The sequence below is a fragment of the Cynocephalus volans genome, chromosome 2 (assembly GCF_027409185.1).
Source record: "Cynocephalus volans isolate mCynVol1 chromosome 2, mCynVol1.pri, whole genome shotgun sequence".
NCBI classification, from domain to species: Eukaryota; Metazoa; Chordata; class Mammalia; order Dermoptera; family Cynocephalidae; genus Cynocephalus; species Cynocephalus volans.
The window spans coordinates 68,199,635-68,219,278 of NC_084461.1; the positions used below are offsets into that span (position 1 = coordinate 68,199,635).

Here is a 19,644-nt window from a genome sequence, read left to right on the forward strand (position 1 = left end):
GCAGTGTAGGTTCACATGCATCTCCAGTACCTTCTACTTGTTCTGTGTCATCATGAGAGTGTTGGTCTTTAAAATGGTGATTTTGAAGAAGTGGAAGGGACTGAATTGGTGAAGGAAAATTAAATTATCTTCACTATTTTTCCCAAAGTAGGAAAGTATGCAAACACATTTTAAGAGGCTTGGGACGAGCATATATTTCAAAAGAGGCTTCTGAATAATTTATTTTTAGCTAACCAAAAAGTAAACAAACTATCCCTTTTCTGTGTAAAATATCCATAGTTTATCATGTGTGTGTATATATATACATATGTGTTTGTGTATTTTTCATTCATCAAACATTAAATTACAACTTTTATGAGCCACACATTATGCTAGGCATGTGTAGCATTTAAAATTGGGCTATATGAAATAATTAGAGCACATGAACAACTAACAATTTGGCACAAATATAATTGTCTAGTTAATAAAACATGTTTTCTGGTCTTTCTTAGACTGATATGAAAACCAAAGGAAGTTTACTTTGGGTTTTAGACCACACTAAAACTTCATTTGGGAGGCGGAAGTTAAAGAAGTGGGTGACCCAGCCACTCCTTAAATTAAGGTAAAAGGAATTCTTTTTTGTGTGTTTAATCTGAAATTATAAAATTGTGAAATTAAAGGTATCTTAGCCTCCTTAAAACCAAAGTTACCCTGATTTATATGAATACAATTTTAAATTGGGGGAAATTTTTTTTTGTAACTGGCAATATACTAATATTATGAAGGTTTTTTCCCTCATCCCCCAAAATGAGCCTACATGCAGATTGGAAGACATGAGGTATTGTCCTGGGATAGTTAGTTTCCAGTTAGCTTGGGTCATCAGTAGCAGAAGGAAGGAAAGAGGGAGGGAGGGAGGGGGCTGGAGTGGCAGGTTGGTGCTTTTCGTGGAGGGCTTTGAAGGCTAGGCTGAGGAGTTGGTAGCCAGAGGGAGTTAATTCAATGATTCTGGGTGTGGCGGCGATATGATCAGAGCTGGACTTGTGGTAGGAGGGGACTAAGTGGTGGTAGTGAAGTGAGCAAGTTTGTGGAGAGGGGCTAAGGACCTGAGCTAAAGCAGTAACAGCAGGAATCCAAAAGAGGAGTCAGATGTGAAACATTTAGGAAAGTAGAATCAGTAAACTTGGAGCTCCTTTAGGGAAGGTACTGAAGTCTAGTGCCTAAAACACAGTGGTTTCCAAGATTGCACGTTGGAATCATCTGGGAAGCATCACAACCTACTGGTGCCTGTGTTCAGCCCCCAAAGATTGTAATTTAATTTGTCTCCAGTGTAACTGGGGATTTGGAATTTTTTAAAGTTCCCCAGATGATTCCGACATGCAGATAAATTTGTGGACTCTGACCTAGAACAGTGCCTGGCATTTAGTAGGATCCCAGTTAATGTTTATTGAATGAGTGTTATTATTCGTATGTATTGAGTTCTTACTTGTGAACCAGTATTTAATATCCAAAGTCATCCTCTGAGATAGGTCCTTGAAATGAGGAAACAGATTCAAAAAGCTTTGAAAACTTGCTCAGTGTTTCACAGCTGATAAAGCTAACGCCCAGGTGTGAAACTAGTACTGACTCCAGAGCCCAAGCAGGCACTAGCCGTTATCCTGAACAGTTGCTCTTATGGCTAGTGCAGAGAGAATATGGTGTGGTGGTTAAGGGAACTGCTGTGTGTTGGCTCTGTCAGCCTAGTAAGTCAGTCCCACTAAGCCTCAGTGTTCTCCTCTTTGAAATGGTAGAATACCTCCTCACAGGGTTGCTGTAAGGAACAAAACAAGACAATAATCCTATCTACCATTTTTGAGCTCTTTATCTCACACAAGGTGCTATGCTAGGAGCTTTATGTGCTTTGTATCTTTTAAACCACATAGCAGCTTCATTAAGTAGATGTTATTATTAGCTCCATTTTACCCTGTGATTAGTAAATACATAGTCATTATCTTCAATAAAGGATAGCAGATGTTGTTAATAAGCTTTAAGACACTGTTTTGATAACAATGATTACCAGATCACTTCAGCTTTAGTGGGTCACTCTGATTTCCTTTCTTAACCATAAAGACCTTAAGACATGGGAAGTTGATGAGGTAAAGAAATTCTGAAAAGGGAAGTAGTGTCCTTTAATTGAATATTCAAATGAAATAAGGAGGCCTTGTAGAGCAAACACAGACGGGTGCCTTTCTGTGGGCATTCTGTGCCATGTAAGGGATGTAGCATTCTGGCTGACGGAAAGACCTCTGCCTCAGTGTCCACTGTAGTTCTTACTATGTTATTTGCTTAGTTGAAATATTTAGCAGAATCACTAGTAGATTTTTTCATGTAAATTTAAATTTTCATTTCTAATGTTAAATTACCTTTTCTATAAACAGGATTAATTTGAGATAAATTCAGTAGACCATGTTGTCTGCTCTTTAGGAGCTGAATCGTGTATCCCTTAGGATCCTACCTTCTTAGAAAGGCTGAAAGAAAATGTGCCACATGTTGAACACTGTGCTTTCAAGTACAGTGTGAACTTTCCACTGGCCTAAAAGAAACACAGAAAACTTTTTTCTTTACCCTTTTTATTTTAAGTCATGGTTTTTAAACTTTTATCCTCCTAATCCATTAAAATCCATCCTGAAAGAAATCCAGTTAAACTTTAATGGCACTTGCAACCTATTCCAAACAAATATCTAGTCAGTGGCTCAGCTGTATACCTTGTTGTTGTTTCACTAACATAGTGCCTGTAGGGAAAATATAGGAAAATGGTCAGGGCCCCTCAGATGTTTAGAATCTTGCCGAGCATTTGGTGTAAATAGGCACGTGCACCCCTGTGTTCCTTGGTTATTGTCTAATGTAATTGCGCATGTGCACCCAGGTGTCCTGGGTTATGGACTTACATATAAAGGACGAGTGGCTCTGATCCACGCGGCCCCCTGCCCTTGGAATACCCCTGGGGGGGGGCAATGGGGAGGCCACTACTGCTGCTGGAGGCTGTTGTTGCAAGCTCTTGCTGCCAGGGCCCCCTGGACCTTCCGGGAGGCCACCACCACTGCTGCTGCTTCTGCTGCTACTGCTGCTGTAAGCTGCTGCTGCTACTGCTGAGGACTGAGCTCATGTTATCTGCCAGTGGCTCCCACCGTCTTTCCCAATTACCTAGCATGGACCTGCATGTGAGGGGTCTGGTGACCCTGCCTGGCATGTGAGGGGTCTGTGACCCAGTCTATACAGTGGGTTTTAAGGGTGTGGGCCCTAGCCCTGACAATACTTAGGAAACATAATGAAACATTTTGGCTCTAGTTATGAAATGCCTAGCCATACACTTAGTGTAGCTATTGCCTCAACCCTACAACTGGCGTAGTTGTGTAGCTTTATAGTCCCACATCAGTGGTTCATCTGGGTTAATGTTCTGTCTCTAACACTGACAGCCAAAGGTTAGTTTAGGGCCAGTTTTCTTCTATAGTGAGATCATAGAACAAATAATGGGTGACAAGGGATTTAGCAAGATAAGGCAGATCTCCCAAAGAACCTTAGAGGCAGTTTTACTTTATATCATTTCTTGTTTTAGTCCTACAGAATTGGTCAAGAGAAATCATTTCTTCCCTTTTAGTGGAATAATTGCTTGGCCAGTTATGAAAACATTGTACTTAACACTGGAGGAAATGGTGTGCAACGTTTTGCTTTCTTGTCAAATCTCTAGTGAAATTGCAGTAGATAGTAGCTACTCAGAGAAAGTCACGTGAGTGCATAAAGAAGCCAGGCTGGGCGATAGGAATGTGCTGTCTTCCACCTTTAAGTGTACCTGGTTTTAAGTATCATGTAAAAACTCTAACTCATAACTCTAAACACATCTGAGTTGGAATTTACTTACTTAGAAATATTTGGGGGGACTGTGATTTTCCTATGGCTCTTTAAGGCCATACTTGTAGAATTTGAATTTCACAGTGGATGATTTAGGTGGTGTATTAGTTTGCTAGGGCTGCTTTAACAAAGTACCACAAATTGGGCAGCTTAAGCAACAGAAATATATTGTCTCACAGTTCTGGAGGCTAGAAGTCCAAGTGTTAATAGGGTTGGTTCTTTCTGGGGCCTCTGAAGGAGAATCTTCCATGCATCTCTTAGTTCCTCATAGTTTGCTGGCTATCTTTTCTTTTCCTTAACTCGTAGATACATCTCCTTGATCTCTACCTTCAAGGTCACATGGTGTTCTCCCTGTATGCATGTCTCTTCACATGGGGTTCTTTTAATAAGGATGCAGTCATGTTGGAGTAGGGGCCCACCCTACTCCAACATGACCTCATCTTAACAAATTACATTTGCAGTGCCCTTATTTCAAAATAAGGCCACAGTCTGAAGCACTAGGGGTTAGTTAGTACTTCAATATATTTTAGGGGTGGGGTGGGGAGTACAAAATTCAAACCATAACAAATAGGCTCAGTATTTCAAATATTTCTTCCTTTTGGCATAAGTAGATTAAATGTACCCATCTCTTAAAAGGAAGCAAGTGTTTTGATTATCACTTAAATTTTTGCATATTTATTCAACCTCTGAAGTGAGGTTTATAAAGAGTCACTGAATTTTGTAAGTTGCAAACATTCTGCAATTCTGTGCCTTTAGTACAGTTCTCTATCTGTCCAGGTGAAGGAATTTATGCAAAGTGTTAGGTTGATTTTAGAGGTGAAAAAGAAACATTTATATTTAAACAAATAAATAATGGAAAATGGGGAGAAAGGAACAGAAGTCCATTTCTACGATTAAGAAAAAAATTAGCCAAGGTGGAATGGGGGAAGAGCTGATGTTGGAGAGGTAAGGTGTGTTACTCTGTGAATGTGTCTCTGTTGGAGAAGCAGAGGACTTAAAGCTCAGAAAGGTCAAGGGAGTGGAAAGAAAATGACAGTGTGAGAAATTAATCTCTAACTGTGCTGTACTTTTGATCTGTATTAGCAGTATTTTTTTCAAGTATCTATGGAGATAGTTATTCTATTTTATTGATGAGAAAAACTGAGATTATCCAAGGTCATCTAGCCAAGTGCATATGGACCCTTTGAAAGCCCAGTTTTGGAGTTAATGAGACTTCAGCTTGAGTTCTTCAGCTTTAATTCATACTCAGTTGTGTCACTTTGGACAGATTATGAACTTCTATGCACCTCAGTTTCTTCACCTGTAAAATGGGAATTGCAATATCTACCTCATAGTTTTGTTATGAGGACCAAATGAGACAGTGCATGTAAAGGATTAGTATGTTTCTTAGTATCAATTTTGTGGCTAAGAAGATAGCTGTGGTCTTAATCATGCCAAAAATTGGAAGCAACCTGATTATTAATAGGGGAATGAAAAGCAAATTATCTAGTCACTTAGAATATTAGGTAGCAGTTAAAATGAGTGATCTAAGTCTACATGTATCAGCATGGATAAAACTAAAAAAAATGTTGTAAAAGAGTAAATAAATTATACCATTTAAATTTTGTAACACAATATATCTTGTCATTTAGGAGTTCAGACAAAAGTGAAAATAAAAACATAGGAAGTAGAAAGAATATTTACTAACATCAGGACAATGGTTACTTCTGGGAAAGGGGGACAGGTGGGGCAGTGTTTTACATGTATTTGCAATGTTTTATTTTTTACAAATACTTGCAAATAATTATATAGAAAACACACACACACACACACACACACACACACACACACACACGAATTTTTTAAATGGTACTGCTACCGCACTTTTACCACCATCATGATCAAGTTAAAGTGAGATTCAAACCCAAGCCCATCTGTCTAGAAAGCCCATGTTAGACTTGAGAGCATCTGTCTTCTACCACATCTGGTTCTGGAAAAATGAGAGGACAGTCATAAGATGAGGCAGCTGCAGGCTTCCAGTGGTGGCAGAGGGACGGCTGTGTGCTTATGCTGTCAGCTGTCCAGGGTCTGTCCATGTCAGTTCATCTCCTGAGTCTGGTACTTGCCCTTGGTTTCTTTTGCCTGTAGCTACAGTCAGAAATGCAAAGAGAATTTGCAAGGACTACTGCTGAGTAGGTAGAGTCTGTGTGGGTTCCCTGTCAGAATGATAAACCATTAACAGTTAAGCCCTGTCTTTATGTGGTTGGGCTGTGATCACAACCTTTCTCTTTTATTTAATGCTCTAAACTTGACTAAGTCTTGGCAATTTGGGAAGCTCAACTTTGTATTCTGATCAACTAAGTACATATTAAAGTGTTTGTTAACACTTAAAGGTAGTGCACTGGTGAGGAAAGCTAACTGCTAACAGAAAGACCCCCAGAAGTTTTATGGTTCTAACAGAATGGAAGTTAATTTCTTTTTTTTTTTTTTAGTGTAAAAAATCCACAGCCTTTCCCACTTGGAGGTGGGGTGGGACTCCCATCACACAGTCATTTAGGAACCCCAGAGGCCCTTCACTCTTGAATATGTGACTTCCAAGGTCATCCTGGGCACTGACATCCAGCCAGGGGAAGGAGGAAGAACAGGGAGGATATATGTTTCTGGTATTTATGAGCCAGGTCTTGCAATGGCATGTATCTCTTCTGCTCACATTTCATTGGCTAGAACCCATTCTCATGGTCACACCTAACCACGAGGGAGGCTAACAAATGTTGTCAGCATGTTTGTCAAAGAGGAAGAGAAATGTTTACAGAATACCTAACAGCCTGTTGCCAGAGATGGCTTTTTTCTTTTTCTTTGTTTTTGTTGTTGTTTCAACTCCATTGTACTCTTTTTTGTTTTTTAGCATTTAAAATATTACTTTATTTTTATAGCGTATTCATTGTTACTTATCCTTTATGCCCCTTATCCAGTCTCTCCCCCTCTGTCCCTCCTTCTCCAACCCCTTCCCCCCCTCAAATAACCATAGATTTGTTCTCCATCTGATATATTAACTGTTCCTCTGTTGGTTTATTGCCTAGAAGATCTGTACAGTACTGAGACACGTGTGATCAAGTCCTCCTGTATTATTGTAAATCAGATGCTGCTTCTATTACTCTGGAGTGTGCTTTATGGAGAGAGCAGACCTCTTTTTAAAAATTTTTTTTGGTCTCCGCTGGTGCCTCTTTTTGTGTCAATGCAGTTGAGACTGGTGTGCCATCTTCATGTTGGCTGCGACTGCTGCTATAGAGACTAGCCGCTTTTGCAGCAGCCATGGCAATTGCAGTGGCTGTGGTGGGCTACCCATGTGAAAATGGTGTTTTGGTGTGCTCTTTACCTGGTTGCAGCTGTGTTCAGCTTCCCCCCCCTCCATGCCTCAGGGCCCTGGTAGCAGTTAAAATGAGTGATCTAAGTCTACATGTATCAGCATGGATAAAACTAAAAAAAATGTTGTAAAAGAGTAAATAAATTATACCATTTATAATGGCAGCAGCTTGCCTAGTTGCGGCAGCAGCTTGCCTAGTTGCGGCTGGGTTGGGCTTCCCCAGGCTTCACACCTCAAAAAAAAAAAAAAAAATTACGTTATTTAAATTTTTAAGCATGTAATATACCTTCACATAGTTGAAAAATATTTATTTTTTATTGAAACATTATTGATTGTATAAATCTGTGGGGTACAATGTTGAATATCAGTACCTGTGTGCAATATGTGATGCTCAAATCAGGATAATTAGTATACTCAATGTTACTCATTGTAATCATTTTTTTGTGGCCCTTTACCAATTTAAAACCGTGAGAAGAAACACAGTGGAATGTTTGCTTCTCGTTCCTTCCTCACATCTGCCCATATTTCACTGGATAATCATGCTTATTACTTTCTTCTTCCAGAGACTTTTTGTTTTTAAAAAGCAAGCAGGCAAATATGAACACACATCCTGTCTTTCCTTATTATATAGATAGGGCCATAATATACACAGTGCTTTGTACTTTGCTGCTTTCCCTTAATAGTATAAGATAGTTATTTTAAATTTTGTATTATTTAGTCTCAGTGACAAAGTAGTGTTGCTATTCTCAAGACATTTCTAATCTGATTTGGTCAAGTCATAATCACCTAGTGAGAAGGAGATATAAGCAGTAGAAGCTTTTGTACCTAAAATAAAATACTTAGCTGTTCCTCACTGTATAGCCCAATACCACAATTAGAGCAAACAAAGAATGCTTTTATAATTCCAGTTAGATTTTTAGAAAACTGCTTTAGAGAATTAAGCATGCTAAGGTAATTCTTGGCATTTAAATCACATAAATAATTAAAATTAAGGAAATAGAGAATTGTTTGTGTTAGGAACTAGGTTTTTGACTGCGTTTTTGTGTAATTTTTCTAATGTACTAAGTACATTTTAGTGGTAGTTAATTTTCTTGATAATTTAAATGGATTTTATTTTGATAATCCCATATGTTTGGAGTATTAATGGTTGTATTTCTAATTCATTACCCTGGCCTAAAAGACGAAGTAATAGAATAATACATATTTCTTTCTACTTAACATTTACTGAACAAAATTAAATGCCACTTCTAACTCTCTGTAACTTCTTGAAACTTACTGTACTGGGAGGCCCTAGTGGTTCTTTGTGGTTTCCCATGTTCCATGAGCCTGCCAACACAATGTCCATCAGTGGTGGCTCTGGTTTTACTCAGCCCAGTGGGATACGTTACTACTCATAAATGGTAAGGGAGAGTGGTAGATGACTCATAATTAAGAGCTGTGATTAATTGGTGCCCAGTCCCTGCCTCTTTCCTTGCTGTGTGAAGGTAAGTGAGAGTAGGAAGGGGGACTGCTGCTGCCAAGAAAAAAATGAACCCGAGTGCCTCTTGCTCTTATGTCTGCCCTGTCAGGGAGTATGTGTTAACTAGCACCTCTTGGAATATCCAGGAACTTTAGCTGTCCTCTGCTTTGTTCTGTAGTATCGGGTCCTTCAGTGAGATCGAGACCAGCCCAAATGACCAACAGTAAATGGCAGCTTTCATTGGGCTGAGGAGGAGGAATACAGGAGAGAATGAGGAGAAGGAGATATGTATCTTTTCCTTCTTGGCTCTTACAGTTTTATGTTCCTCCATCTTTATGTTTTTATTAGTGGGAATTTTTAGAATATCTCCCCTCAAAATGCTATGGGAGGACTTCATATTCTGTGGCTTTAATGTCATAAAAATACCTCCCTATGAAATAACTAGGGATATGCTGAATAAAGTATAACAAACATCCTTTTAGGACATAGCTGAGCTTGTATAAAAAATGTAAGGGAAAAACTCAGGGAACAGATTGAAAAAGGAGCTAGAAACGGGAGTGAATGGACTGCTCAGGGCCTTCACAGATCTTGGTGATTAAAAGGATTGGGTTTTAATTGCCATGTAGGAGAAAGGAAACAAGGTCTACAGTCCATTTAAGTTAGGGAGACTAGTAGTGTGAGACACTCAAAGGACTGTAAACTCAGTAGAGAGGTGACAAAGAAATATGACTTGGCCCAGTTGTATCAGGGGGAAGAGTTTCCAGGAATTCTTAACCACAGGCCTTCACTCACAGGTTTGCAATTCCAATTTATACTATCTGCATGGTGTAACAATTTCCAAGCTGTGAAATTTATTTAAAATGGTCTGATGGTGTCTCAGACATGTATCAAGCCATCAAGTTAAAAGAAATACAAAAGAGAATCAAAAATATAAACAGAACAAAAATACTGTCAAAAGGGCTCAGGTTGATTTAAAAAGGAACCATGTACAATTTTTAAAAACAGTGGAAAGGTTATGCAAGAATAGATGTAATAACTGAAATGCCAGATAATATCTGATGAATTACCTAGAATGCAGCACAGAAGACAATGTGAAAGAAGATATGAGATTGAAAGACAAATCTAGAATTAGGTGGTCAAATTTAATCTTCATCAGATTTCCAGAAGAAGAAAAGAAAATTTTTTTTTTTTTTTTTTGTCTTTTTCGTGACCGGCACTCAGCCAGTGAGTGCACCGGCCATTCCCATATAGGATCCGAACCCACGGCGGGAGCGTCGCCGCGCTCCCAGCACCGCACTCTCCCAAGTGCGCCACAGGCTCGGCCCGAAGAAAAGAAAATTTGAGTATTGTCTCTCTTCCCATTCATTCTAAGAAATGATAAAGGGTAAGAATTTCTCATAATTCATGACGGGTGTAAATCCTGAGATTTAGAAAGCACAGTGAACCCGAAGTGTGACTGAAAACAAAGAAGAAATCCACATTTTGCGAAATCATAGTGAAACTCCAAAACACTAAATCAGAGATAAAAATCTTACGAAGAGACAACAAAAAAAGCTAAAACAAAGAAAATTACATGTCTGATTTGCTTTTTGGTTTCTCTAACTATTCTGTGTTTCTTTTGCTTTCTTTTTGTGACTTCTTTTGGATTCATCGAATATTTATCGTTCATCATTTATCCCCCCCTAATAGCTTGGTAGTTTGTGTGTTTGTGCCGGTTGTCTGTTATTTGTGTTGATTATTACTCATCGGATTTCTTTTTGAGCTTGGTTGTCTTTGTTTATGTATTGATAATATTATTTGGAAATTTATTTTTAGGAATAATGTGAGGGCTAGGATGAAAGTGCCTTCTCCCAGAGAGGATTTTTGTTTGCTTCTGCCGGGTTCCTAATGGCACTACAAGTCTGGGACAATCTTAATTCAGGTTCAGTGCTTGATATATTTCAGTTCAGCCAAATGATGTGAAACAAGACTGCAAGTTCACCCTTACTCTTTAAAGCTTGTTGGATGATTTACAGTTTACAACAATGTAAATATTCAGAATAGCTCTGTAGAATGTAGTTTTATAAAGTAATACCTTTCTTTCACGACTAGGTCAGCTCTGAGCATGATATTTGTGGGTGGCATCGTAGTGCATCTCATTACCCAACATACTCATCCCTTTCCTTCCCTCATCTAATCAGTCACAGCTCCTGTTAACTTTACCTCTTTAATATCTCTTGAAACTATGTTCTCTCTATTCCTATGTCCCCTCCTCAAGTTCAGGCCTTCAGTGTTGCTGCCCTGGATTTCTGAAACAGCCTTCTAACTGGTCTTCCTGTTACTGTCCTTATGCCCGTCCAAACCATTGGCCTTGGTTCTCATTGCTCCCAAGATAAAATTGAAGCTCCTGTGTGGCCTGCATTGCTCACATGACCACGGCCCTGCTTACCTCTCTTTCTCCTACTTTTCACATACATTTTCACATACTCACTTTCCATCTTCCACTAATTTTTTACAGGTATCCACTCAGACATTACCACCCCTAGGAGATCTTCCCTGACCCCTAAAACTAGATTAGATGTTCCTCACTGAGTTTCCATTATACTCGGATCGTAACCCTGTTATAATCTTAGCACATTATTATCGCTAATTCTTTTTTTAAAGTGAGTGTAAATTCTTTGTGAACAAGGGTTCAAAAGATCTCTTGTTGACAATTATAGCCCTAACGTCTCCCACCTTCTATAATAGGTACTTTGTAAATACTCAGTAATTATTCATTAAATGAATGAATGAATGGTGTATATGAAGGGAGAAGGTAGGTAGTCTAAGTAATGATGCTTAGATCCTAGGAAAGGGCTTATGGTTTATGTTTCTAAAAGAAAGTTATTTAAGTAGTTGGTTTAACAACATGACCAATGTATTAATGTGTGAATTTCATTTATTCATTTTGTATCATGTGTCTTTATTTTTTTTATTTTTTCTGACCAGTAAGGGGATCTCAACCCCCGGCACAGTGTTGTCTGCACCGCGCTCAGCCAGTGAGTGAACCGGCCATCCCTATATAGGATCCAAACGTGTGGCCTTGGTGCTACCAGTGCCGCACTCTCCCGAGTGAGCCACGGGGCCGGCCCTTGTATCGTCTGTCTTTAAAGCAGACCTTTCAGTAAAACAAATAAGCAAACAAAAACCCCGAACACCCACTTCCAGCAGTTTGTATTTCACTTGCCCCCCACTCCACATAACCTTATGTTTGAATTATAGAAATATCTCCACAAGTAACAACTGGTAGGTACAGACTCCATCAGTGGCAATAACAGGAGATCACACTGTCTTTCTGAGTAACAACCACATATAACAGATACTGACATCACCTAGTTCATCTCCAAATGTGAAGGACTCCAGTGACACCCACAGTTAGTCCCTGGATCTTTGGTAAAGAAGAATCTTTGTCATCCCCAGGACCTCAAGTCCATTGTTTTTTGGCATATGAGATGAAATGACTCAGGTGCCTTCTTTTCATTCATTTAGATTATATAGTATTGTAGTGTCAACTGTAGAGTACTGTAGGGCATCTTGGAGCAATATCTTTATCATCCCCATTTGCCACTGCTACTTCCTGTTTTGTTGACTGTCAACAATTACCAAATCTCTCTCACTGATTCCACTAAAATAATGATTCTCTATTCTGGTGATCTGACATTGTTTTATTACAGTTACGTGGAGGGTCTTGTTACTATTGCTAATTAAAGAACAATTCTAAGGTATGTGAATTATTTTATTTCTTCAAACTTAGAAGTCATTCTTATTCATTTGCATTCTGATCTGCATATAGGAGATAACAATGGAATTATAGCTATCCCAGTGATAAGAAATTTGTGGTAAACAATGCCACGTACTTTTTCACTGTCTCCCTGCCCATTTAGACATCCATAATTAGTTATAACATGCTTTCTTAATGCACGCTACTAACCAGTCTCAACATAGTACTTCAGGCCATCACTACCCATCAGATTTAGCACTTGAGATCCCAGGACTAGCTCTCCTTGTATAATCCTTTCTTGTTCACTTTGTACAAAATACCTGTTTGCGTATCTGTGCCTTAAGGTTTGTCTACATATAGTTATTTCCAAGTGTATGTTTTGGATGCTATTTCTTCCTTCCCTGTGTTGTTCTTTGGTTATCTGCTAAACAAATTTTGTAATAGTGATTATGGTTAACAGTTAACATTTAATGAGTGGTTACTGTGTAGCAGGCACTGTGCTGTTTGGCATGTATTATTTTATTGAATTATTGTAATGACACCAAAAGTTAGTGCCTATTGCTGTTCTCATTTTATAGATGGAGAAACTAAGGCAGGGCTCAATAATTGGTAAATGGCAAAGCCTGGGTTTGAACCAAGGCCGCATGCTTTCTAAGCCCAAATTCGTAACCTCTGAGCCATTACTTCCCTAAAGAAGGTTGGGTAAAAACCAAAATGATTCATAGTGAACATGCTCCTTTTGCCTGGGCTGACACTAGAGTAGAATAAAGCCATTTTGTGTTTTCCCAGCTTCCAAACCAACTTAGCACAACCTTTTCAGTCTCTAAGAAATTTATAGGTTTTTGTTTTTGTTTTGTTTTGTTTTGACCAGTAAGGGAATCGCAACCCTTGTCTTGGTGTCGTCCGCACTATGCTTAGCCAGTGAGCGCATGGTGATCCCTATAGAGGATCCGAACCCGTGGCGTTGGTGCTATCAGCACCGCACCCTCCCGAGTGAGCCATGGGGCCGGCCCAGAAATTTATAGTTTTATATCTATTTAAAAAAAAATCTTTTGGTAGATTTCATAAACATGGCTTAGGTTTCTGTTAAACTCTTTTGCTCTTTCTATATCACAGAAAACCTTTAATTTTTGAGGCACTAGCTATCTGTGTAGGCTGTCTTATACGTTCACAGATGGCATTATTTATCTGTCCTCTAACCATCTGTAGCAGCAACTTTGTCTATTCAAATTGGTGTCATCTTTCATTTATGCAGTAGTGAGTTATTAAAGTAAAACTTTATATTTGTGTAGCATTTGGGGTAAATGTTAGAGTAAAACATTGATTTATTTTATTCACAACAATCCTATGCAAAGAAAATTTAATTATTTTTTCACCTCATCCTGATTTACTTTACATGTAGGCATTGGAATTGAATGGAATTGAATTCAGCAACTTTTTACTGAGCACATCTTATGATGCTGGAACTGTGGGGATGAAGAAATGATCCCTGTCCTCACTGAGTTTACAGTCTGGTGGGAAAGACAGTGAAGTAGTAAATACAATTGAAGAAGAAATACAATTATGATTCCTTTTATGGAAAGAGAAAAGAGGAGGTTAGGGAAAGGATTGCAAAGGGATTAAATCTGGTCTAGTGAGTCTGGAAAGCCCTTTCAGAGGAAGAGTGGGTAGGAGTTTGCCAAAGTGAAGTTGGTGGTGGTAGTGAAGAGGAAAAGACTTGCAGGCAAAGTGAGGAGCCAGTGAGAGAGCCCTGATTTCAGAACTTGGAGTGGTTAATATAATGGAAGAAGTTCAGTTTGATTAGAACTTAGAGTGGGAGGAAGAGAGTGACAGGCAATCTGAGGTGAGACTTGAGAGGTAAGCAGGGTTCAGATGCCTTGTAGGTCAATTAAAGATTCTGAATTTGAACCTAAGATTAATGGCAAATTATTGTTGAGGTTAAAGTAGATTGGGGTAAGCAGATTTGGGTTTTGGGAAGATCGCTCAGGTGCAGTGTGGAGAATAGATGGAGAAAGGGACAGAAATAGTCTATAGTAGTAGTTTTAGTAGTCTTTATGAGAAACGATTTTGATTTAGACTAGGGTAGTGACAGTAGAGATGGAGGAAAGTGGGTGGATTCCAGAGGCCACTCCACAGAGAATGGAGGAGCCAGTCTGTGTCTGCAGAGTTTTGTCTTGCTAAATCAAATGCTTGTTTTACATAGGAGGGTATGAGCCAGAGGAAAATGGAACAAAAAATGAGACCCAAAGTTAGCATAGTGGCTCCATATATTGAAAAGGCATGACATCACAGGGCAGTTTTAAAGATAATAAAAACAAAAGCACTCAGCTAATTGTAAAGTACTCAGTGTAACTGTCATCCAGCCAGGATCCTGATGTAAGGTTTGCCTTTCACATCCGTATGTGTGATAGCAACAAAACTTTGAGAGGCAGACATGTTTATTTATTGGCTGATGTCTCTCCCCCAGAATATCAGTTCATTCTGTCATCTCCTTGCTTATTTATTCATTTTTAAAAAAATTTCCTGGGAGCTTACTCTCCACCAGATAAGTTTGCTTATCTCAGTCTTTAATACCACATGTGGCTATTATACCTAGTGTGGGTCTTTGATGTTTATAGGTACTTGATGGGCCACACCTCCTTTAGTATAATCAGTTCGTTTTCTTTTCTTTTTTTTAAAGATGACCGGTAAGGGGATCTTAACTGTTGGCTTGGTGTTGTCAGCACCACGCTCAGCCAGTGAGCGAACCGGCCATCCCTATATAGGATCCGAACCCATGGCCATGGTGTTATCAGCACCACACTCTCCCAAGTGGGCCACGGACTGGCCTTTAATCAGTCCGTTTTCTGTAAGGCCTCACTACTTCTTCCTAAGCGGTGCATTCACTTGGGGGTAGCCATTGATAAAATACCTCAATCCTGATCTCCCTTATCTCCTGGTGCCATATCTTCCTCACTTTCTATTGCTACTCCCGGTCTTTGCCCAGGCTCAGTATGCCTAATCCCATTTCATTCCTGTAGCTGATCAGTTCAACCATCATCACCACCACCAAGCCTTCTTGTTGCTTATTGTAGACCTATTATATTAGCCAACGTAATACAAGCTGTTGTAGCAAATAAATTCTTGACCTTAGTGGTTTAAATACATTAGAAGTTTATTTCTTGCTAACGTAAGTGCAGTTGCTCCAGGCTGATGGACTCAATTCGTGGCTCGCGAGATTGCCCTGAGCTCAACCTCTAGCTGGCAAAGGGGAAAGAGTGAATGTGAAAGATCAGTGCAGGAAGTTTTTATGAGCAAGGGCTAGAAGTGGCTTACATCATTCCTACCCACACTTTATTGAATAGAACTAAGGTGCGTGGCTGCACCTAACTGTAGGGGAGGCTGGGAAATGTAGTCTTGTGTGTTTGCCTGGTGAGACAGTCTCTGCCAAAACCAGCTAGTGACTTTCTTTGTATGGTACCTGCTGTTTGATTCAAATAATAGTAACAGGCAGGAAGGGCCAGAGATATGAAGGTGGAGTCTCCTTTGTGCTTTTCTATGTGACTGTATCACAATCCTGGGCAGTAGAGTGGGAAATGTCTATATTCTGAATTCTTAGCATATCTGATAATTGCTATTATTATTTTCGCACAGGGAAATAAATGCTCGACTTGATGCCGTATCTGAAGTTCTCCATTCAGAATCTAATGTGTTTGGTCAGATAGAAAATCATCTACGTAAATTGCCCGACATTGAGAGAGGACTCTGTAGCATTTATCACAAAAAAGTAAGTATGAAAAAAGTGCGATAGAAATCAAATTTCTTAAAGCTCATAATGTTTCTCGGTGTGAGGACACCAGATATTAAAGGAAAACATCTGAGGGCTGTATTATTATTATTTTATTTTTTAAAATCTTACAAATGGCATGAGACAGTAGCTGAATTTTCAGAAATTTTAATTGCATAAATTAAGGATATTACGGTTTCAGCATTGTAAAAGGTAAAGTTTTCCCATTTGTGTTAATTACAGCAACATATGCAGAGGTCCTTCAATTATAATACGGGATATTTTATTTCATCCTCAAAGTTCAGACCATTATCAAAATGGGAAATTTAATTAGGCTTGCTACTTCAGAAAAGAGATGCCTTATTTCTTTTAATCTTAAAAAACTCTTTATTTGACTTAACCAAAGGAAAAATCTGCTGTTATAATATTTGTTGGGGGTATTAGTATGCAAAGAAGTTTGGATATCAAAAGTGAGTGAAAAGCATTATTTTGATTTTTATCACTTAAGCTGTACAGTTTGAATCATAGCATTAACAAGTGAAGTTTTCCACACTTACGAAAGTAATTTACTTTACCATCAAAATATGCCTAAAATTAAAAAAAAAAATCGATTATAATAATTTTTAAAACAATAAACTTTTTATAGTGTTTTACCTTTTGCAGAAGTCACTCACATACATTATACCCTTTGTTCCTTGTAAAAACTTTGTGACATCGAGAAGATACTATTTTTATCACCTCTTTACTGATAAGAAATTATACATAATGCTATATATATAATGCTACAGCAGCTTGCATTGTCTTGGCTAAGATGATGATGCTGAGAGAGGGTTAGTAACTTGCTAGTGTGTGACAGAATTTATATTTAAACCCAGGGTCCTTGACTGCATTTTTAGTGGCTATGTATTTTGGACAGTACCATGTTTGATATAGTTGTCTTGATTATATTACATTTTTTTTTTCCTCTGGTTGCCACTTTTTGTAAGCAAATTTTATTTTTTGCCCAAATGTAAATCCTTGCCAGTTTAATAATTTTATTAACAGTTTTTAAATGCTCAAATTTTAGTTGTGACCAATTTTTCATTAGTGTTTACTTTTTTAGGCCCCTCCTCCACCCTGAAGTCTTACTAGAATGTTAGATTCTGCCTCTGAGAATATTTAAAGTCCAAGAAGACTTATGTAACTGTTCCATATGCTTTAGCTAAATTTGAAAACAAAGTACAAACCAGAACTGGGACTACTAATCCTGAGGAAAAAGATGGCTGAGTTGGTTTTGGAGTCAGTGGAGTCCATCGCACCATTACTGAATACATTGTGTTGTTTTGCCGGCAATAGCAGAAGCTGTGTGTGGATAGCTCAGTTTTATGATTGACTTTTCTGAGGTTACAGAGTGGGTGCCAGACCATTTGTTATTTATATCCTTGGCCCAGTGCCTGACAATTGGTGCATATTACCATTCATCAAGCAACAGATCTCCAAGCACCTTGCCTTCACTACTTGAAAGAATTCACTGACAGATGTCAGAGATTTTTATTTTTCTTAAGAGAAAATAGGATCAAAGCTGAAAATTTTTCAATTGCTAATCAAAAGAGCTAAATCAAGGTGTCCATAGCTTCAAGATGGCAGCATGTCATTCCATGTTGCTGTGATTTCTATCATGCCTTGCTACTTCTCCTTAAACTTTGATGTTTGCATTTCATAAAGTTTGTGTATTTATTAAAGTTTTAAAACTCTAGTAAAAGTCAGAATCTAATTCATTTTATTTAAAAAAAATTTTTTTGTGGGGGTAGCTGCTGGCAAGTATGGGCATCTGAACACTTGACCTTTTGTTATAACACTGCCCTCTAACCAGCTGAACTAACCGGCTCATTCATTTTAATTCATTTAAAAAGTGACCAACATGCAGTGCAAAAAGGAGGAATTGGTAAAGGGACACAAAAATCATCTACATTGTGTGTGTGTGTGTGTGTGTATATATATATATATTTTTTTTTATTGGCCACATATATATATTTTTTTATTGGTCACATATTTATCACATTAATATTCATTTGGTATAAAACTGATTGTCACCCCTCGTGCCCATGATGTGAGGGCCAGATTCATGGTAGAATAGCCATTACCACAAATTGCATTTGCACCCTGTTTCCCCTACTGAATTACCCCCAAGCTCCCTCTCCCTCCCCCATTTCTCCCCACTCCATTTTGTAGCCCAAGGAATGTTCTCTCCCTCTGCAAATCCAGTGCACTACTATGGTCTTTCTTTCCTTCATTCTTTCTCTCTTAGCTCCCACATATGAGTGAGTACATGCAGTATTTATCCCTCTGTGCTTTGCTTATTTCACAACATTAAGTTTCTCCATGCTCATCCATGTTGTTGCAAATGGGAGAATTTCATTCTTTTTTATGGCAGAGTAGAATTCCAGGGTGTATATATGCTACAGTTTCCTTATCCTGTCATCCATCAATGGACATTTAGGTTGGTTCCATGTCTTGACTATTGTAAACAGAGCTGCAATGAACATGGGAGTGCAGGTATCCCTTCGACATGATTTCCATTCCTCTGGATATATACCCAGAAGTGGGATTGCTGGATCATAGGGAAGTTCTATCTGTAGTTGTTTGAGAAACCTCCATACTGTTTTTCATAGTGGTTGTATTAATTGACAGTCTCATCAACAGTGTGGGAGTGTTCTGTTCTTTCCACACCCTCACCAGCATTTGTTATTCACCATCTTTTTGATTATAGCCAGTCTAACTGGGGTAAGGTGGTATCTCAATGTAGTTTTAATTTGCATTTCCCTGATGACTAGTGATGTTGAGCATTTTTTTCGTGTACCTGTTGGCCATTTGTATGTCTTCCTTTGAAAAATGTCTATTCAGCTCCTTTGCCCATTTTTTAATTGAGTTATTTGGTTTTTTACTGTATAATTGCTTGAGTTCCTTGTATATTATGGATATTAATCCCTTGTCAGATGCTTCGTTACCAAAATTTTTCTCCCACTCTGTAGGTTGTCATTTCACTCTGTTGATTGTTTCTTTTGTTGTGCAGAAGCTTTTTAGTTTGATATAGTCCTATTTGTTTATTTTTTCTTTTACTGCTTGTACTTTTGGGCTCATGTTCATAAAGTCTGTGCCCAGACCTAGTTGCTGAAGTGTTTTGCCTATGTTTTCCCTTAGTAATGTTACAGTTTCAGGTCTTATAATTAAGTCTTTAATCCATTTTGAGTTGATTTTAGTGTATGGTGAGAGATATGTATCTAGTTTCATTCTTCTGCCTATGGATATCCAGTTTTCCCAGCACCACTTGTTGAAGAGGCAGTCTTTTCCCCAATGTAGATTTTTGTTGGCTTTGTCCAATATCAGATGGCTGTAAGCCTGAGGGGTGATTTCTGTGTTCTCAATTCTACTCCACTGGTCTGAATGCCTATTTTTATACCAGTACCATGCTGTTTTGGTTACAATAGTTTTGT

At 38.5% G+C, this 19,644-nt stretch overlaps 1 protein-coding gene across 5 annotated transcripts in view; it reads left to right on the top strand.

Moving 5' to 3' along the window:
* MSH3 (mutS homolog 3) overlaps positions 1 to 19,644 on the top strand; it is a 183,102-nt gene that overhangs the window by 58,213 nt on the left and 105,245 nt on the right. For all 5 annotated transcript variants that reach the window (XM_063085678.1, XM_063085681.1, XM_063085682.1 and 2 more), the window contains 2 exons: positions 492 to 601; positions 16,039 to 16,171. In XM_063085678.1, the coding sequence (XP_062941748.1) occupies positions 492 to 601; positions 16,039 to 16,171 (243 nt within the window). The remainder of the gene's footprint in view (positions 1 to 491; positions 602 to 16,038; positions 16,172 to 19,644) is intronic.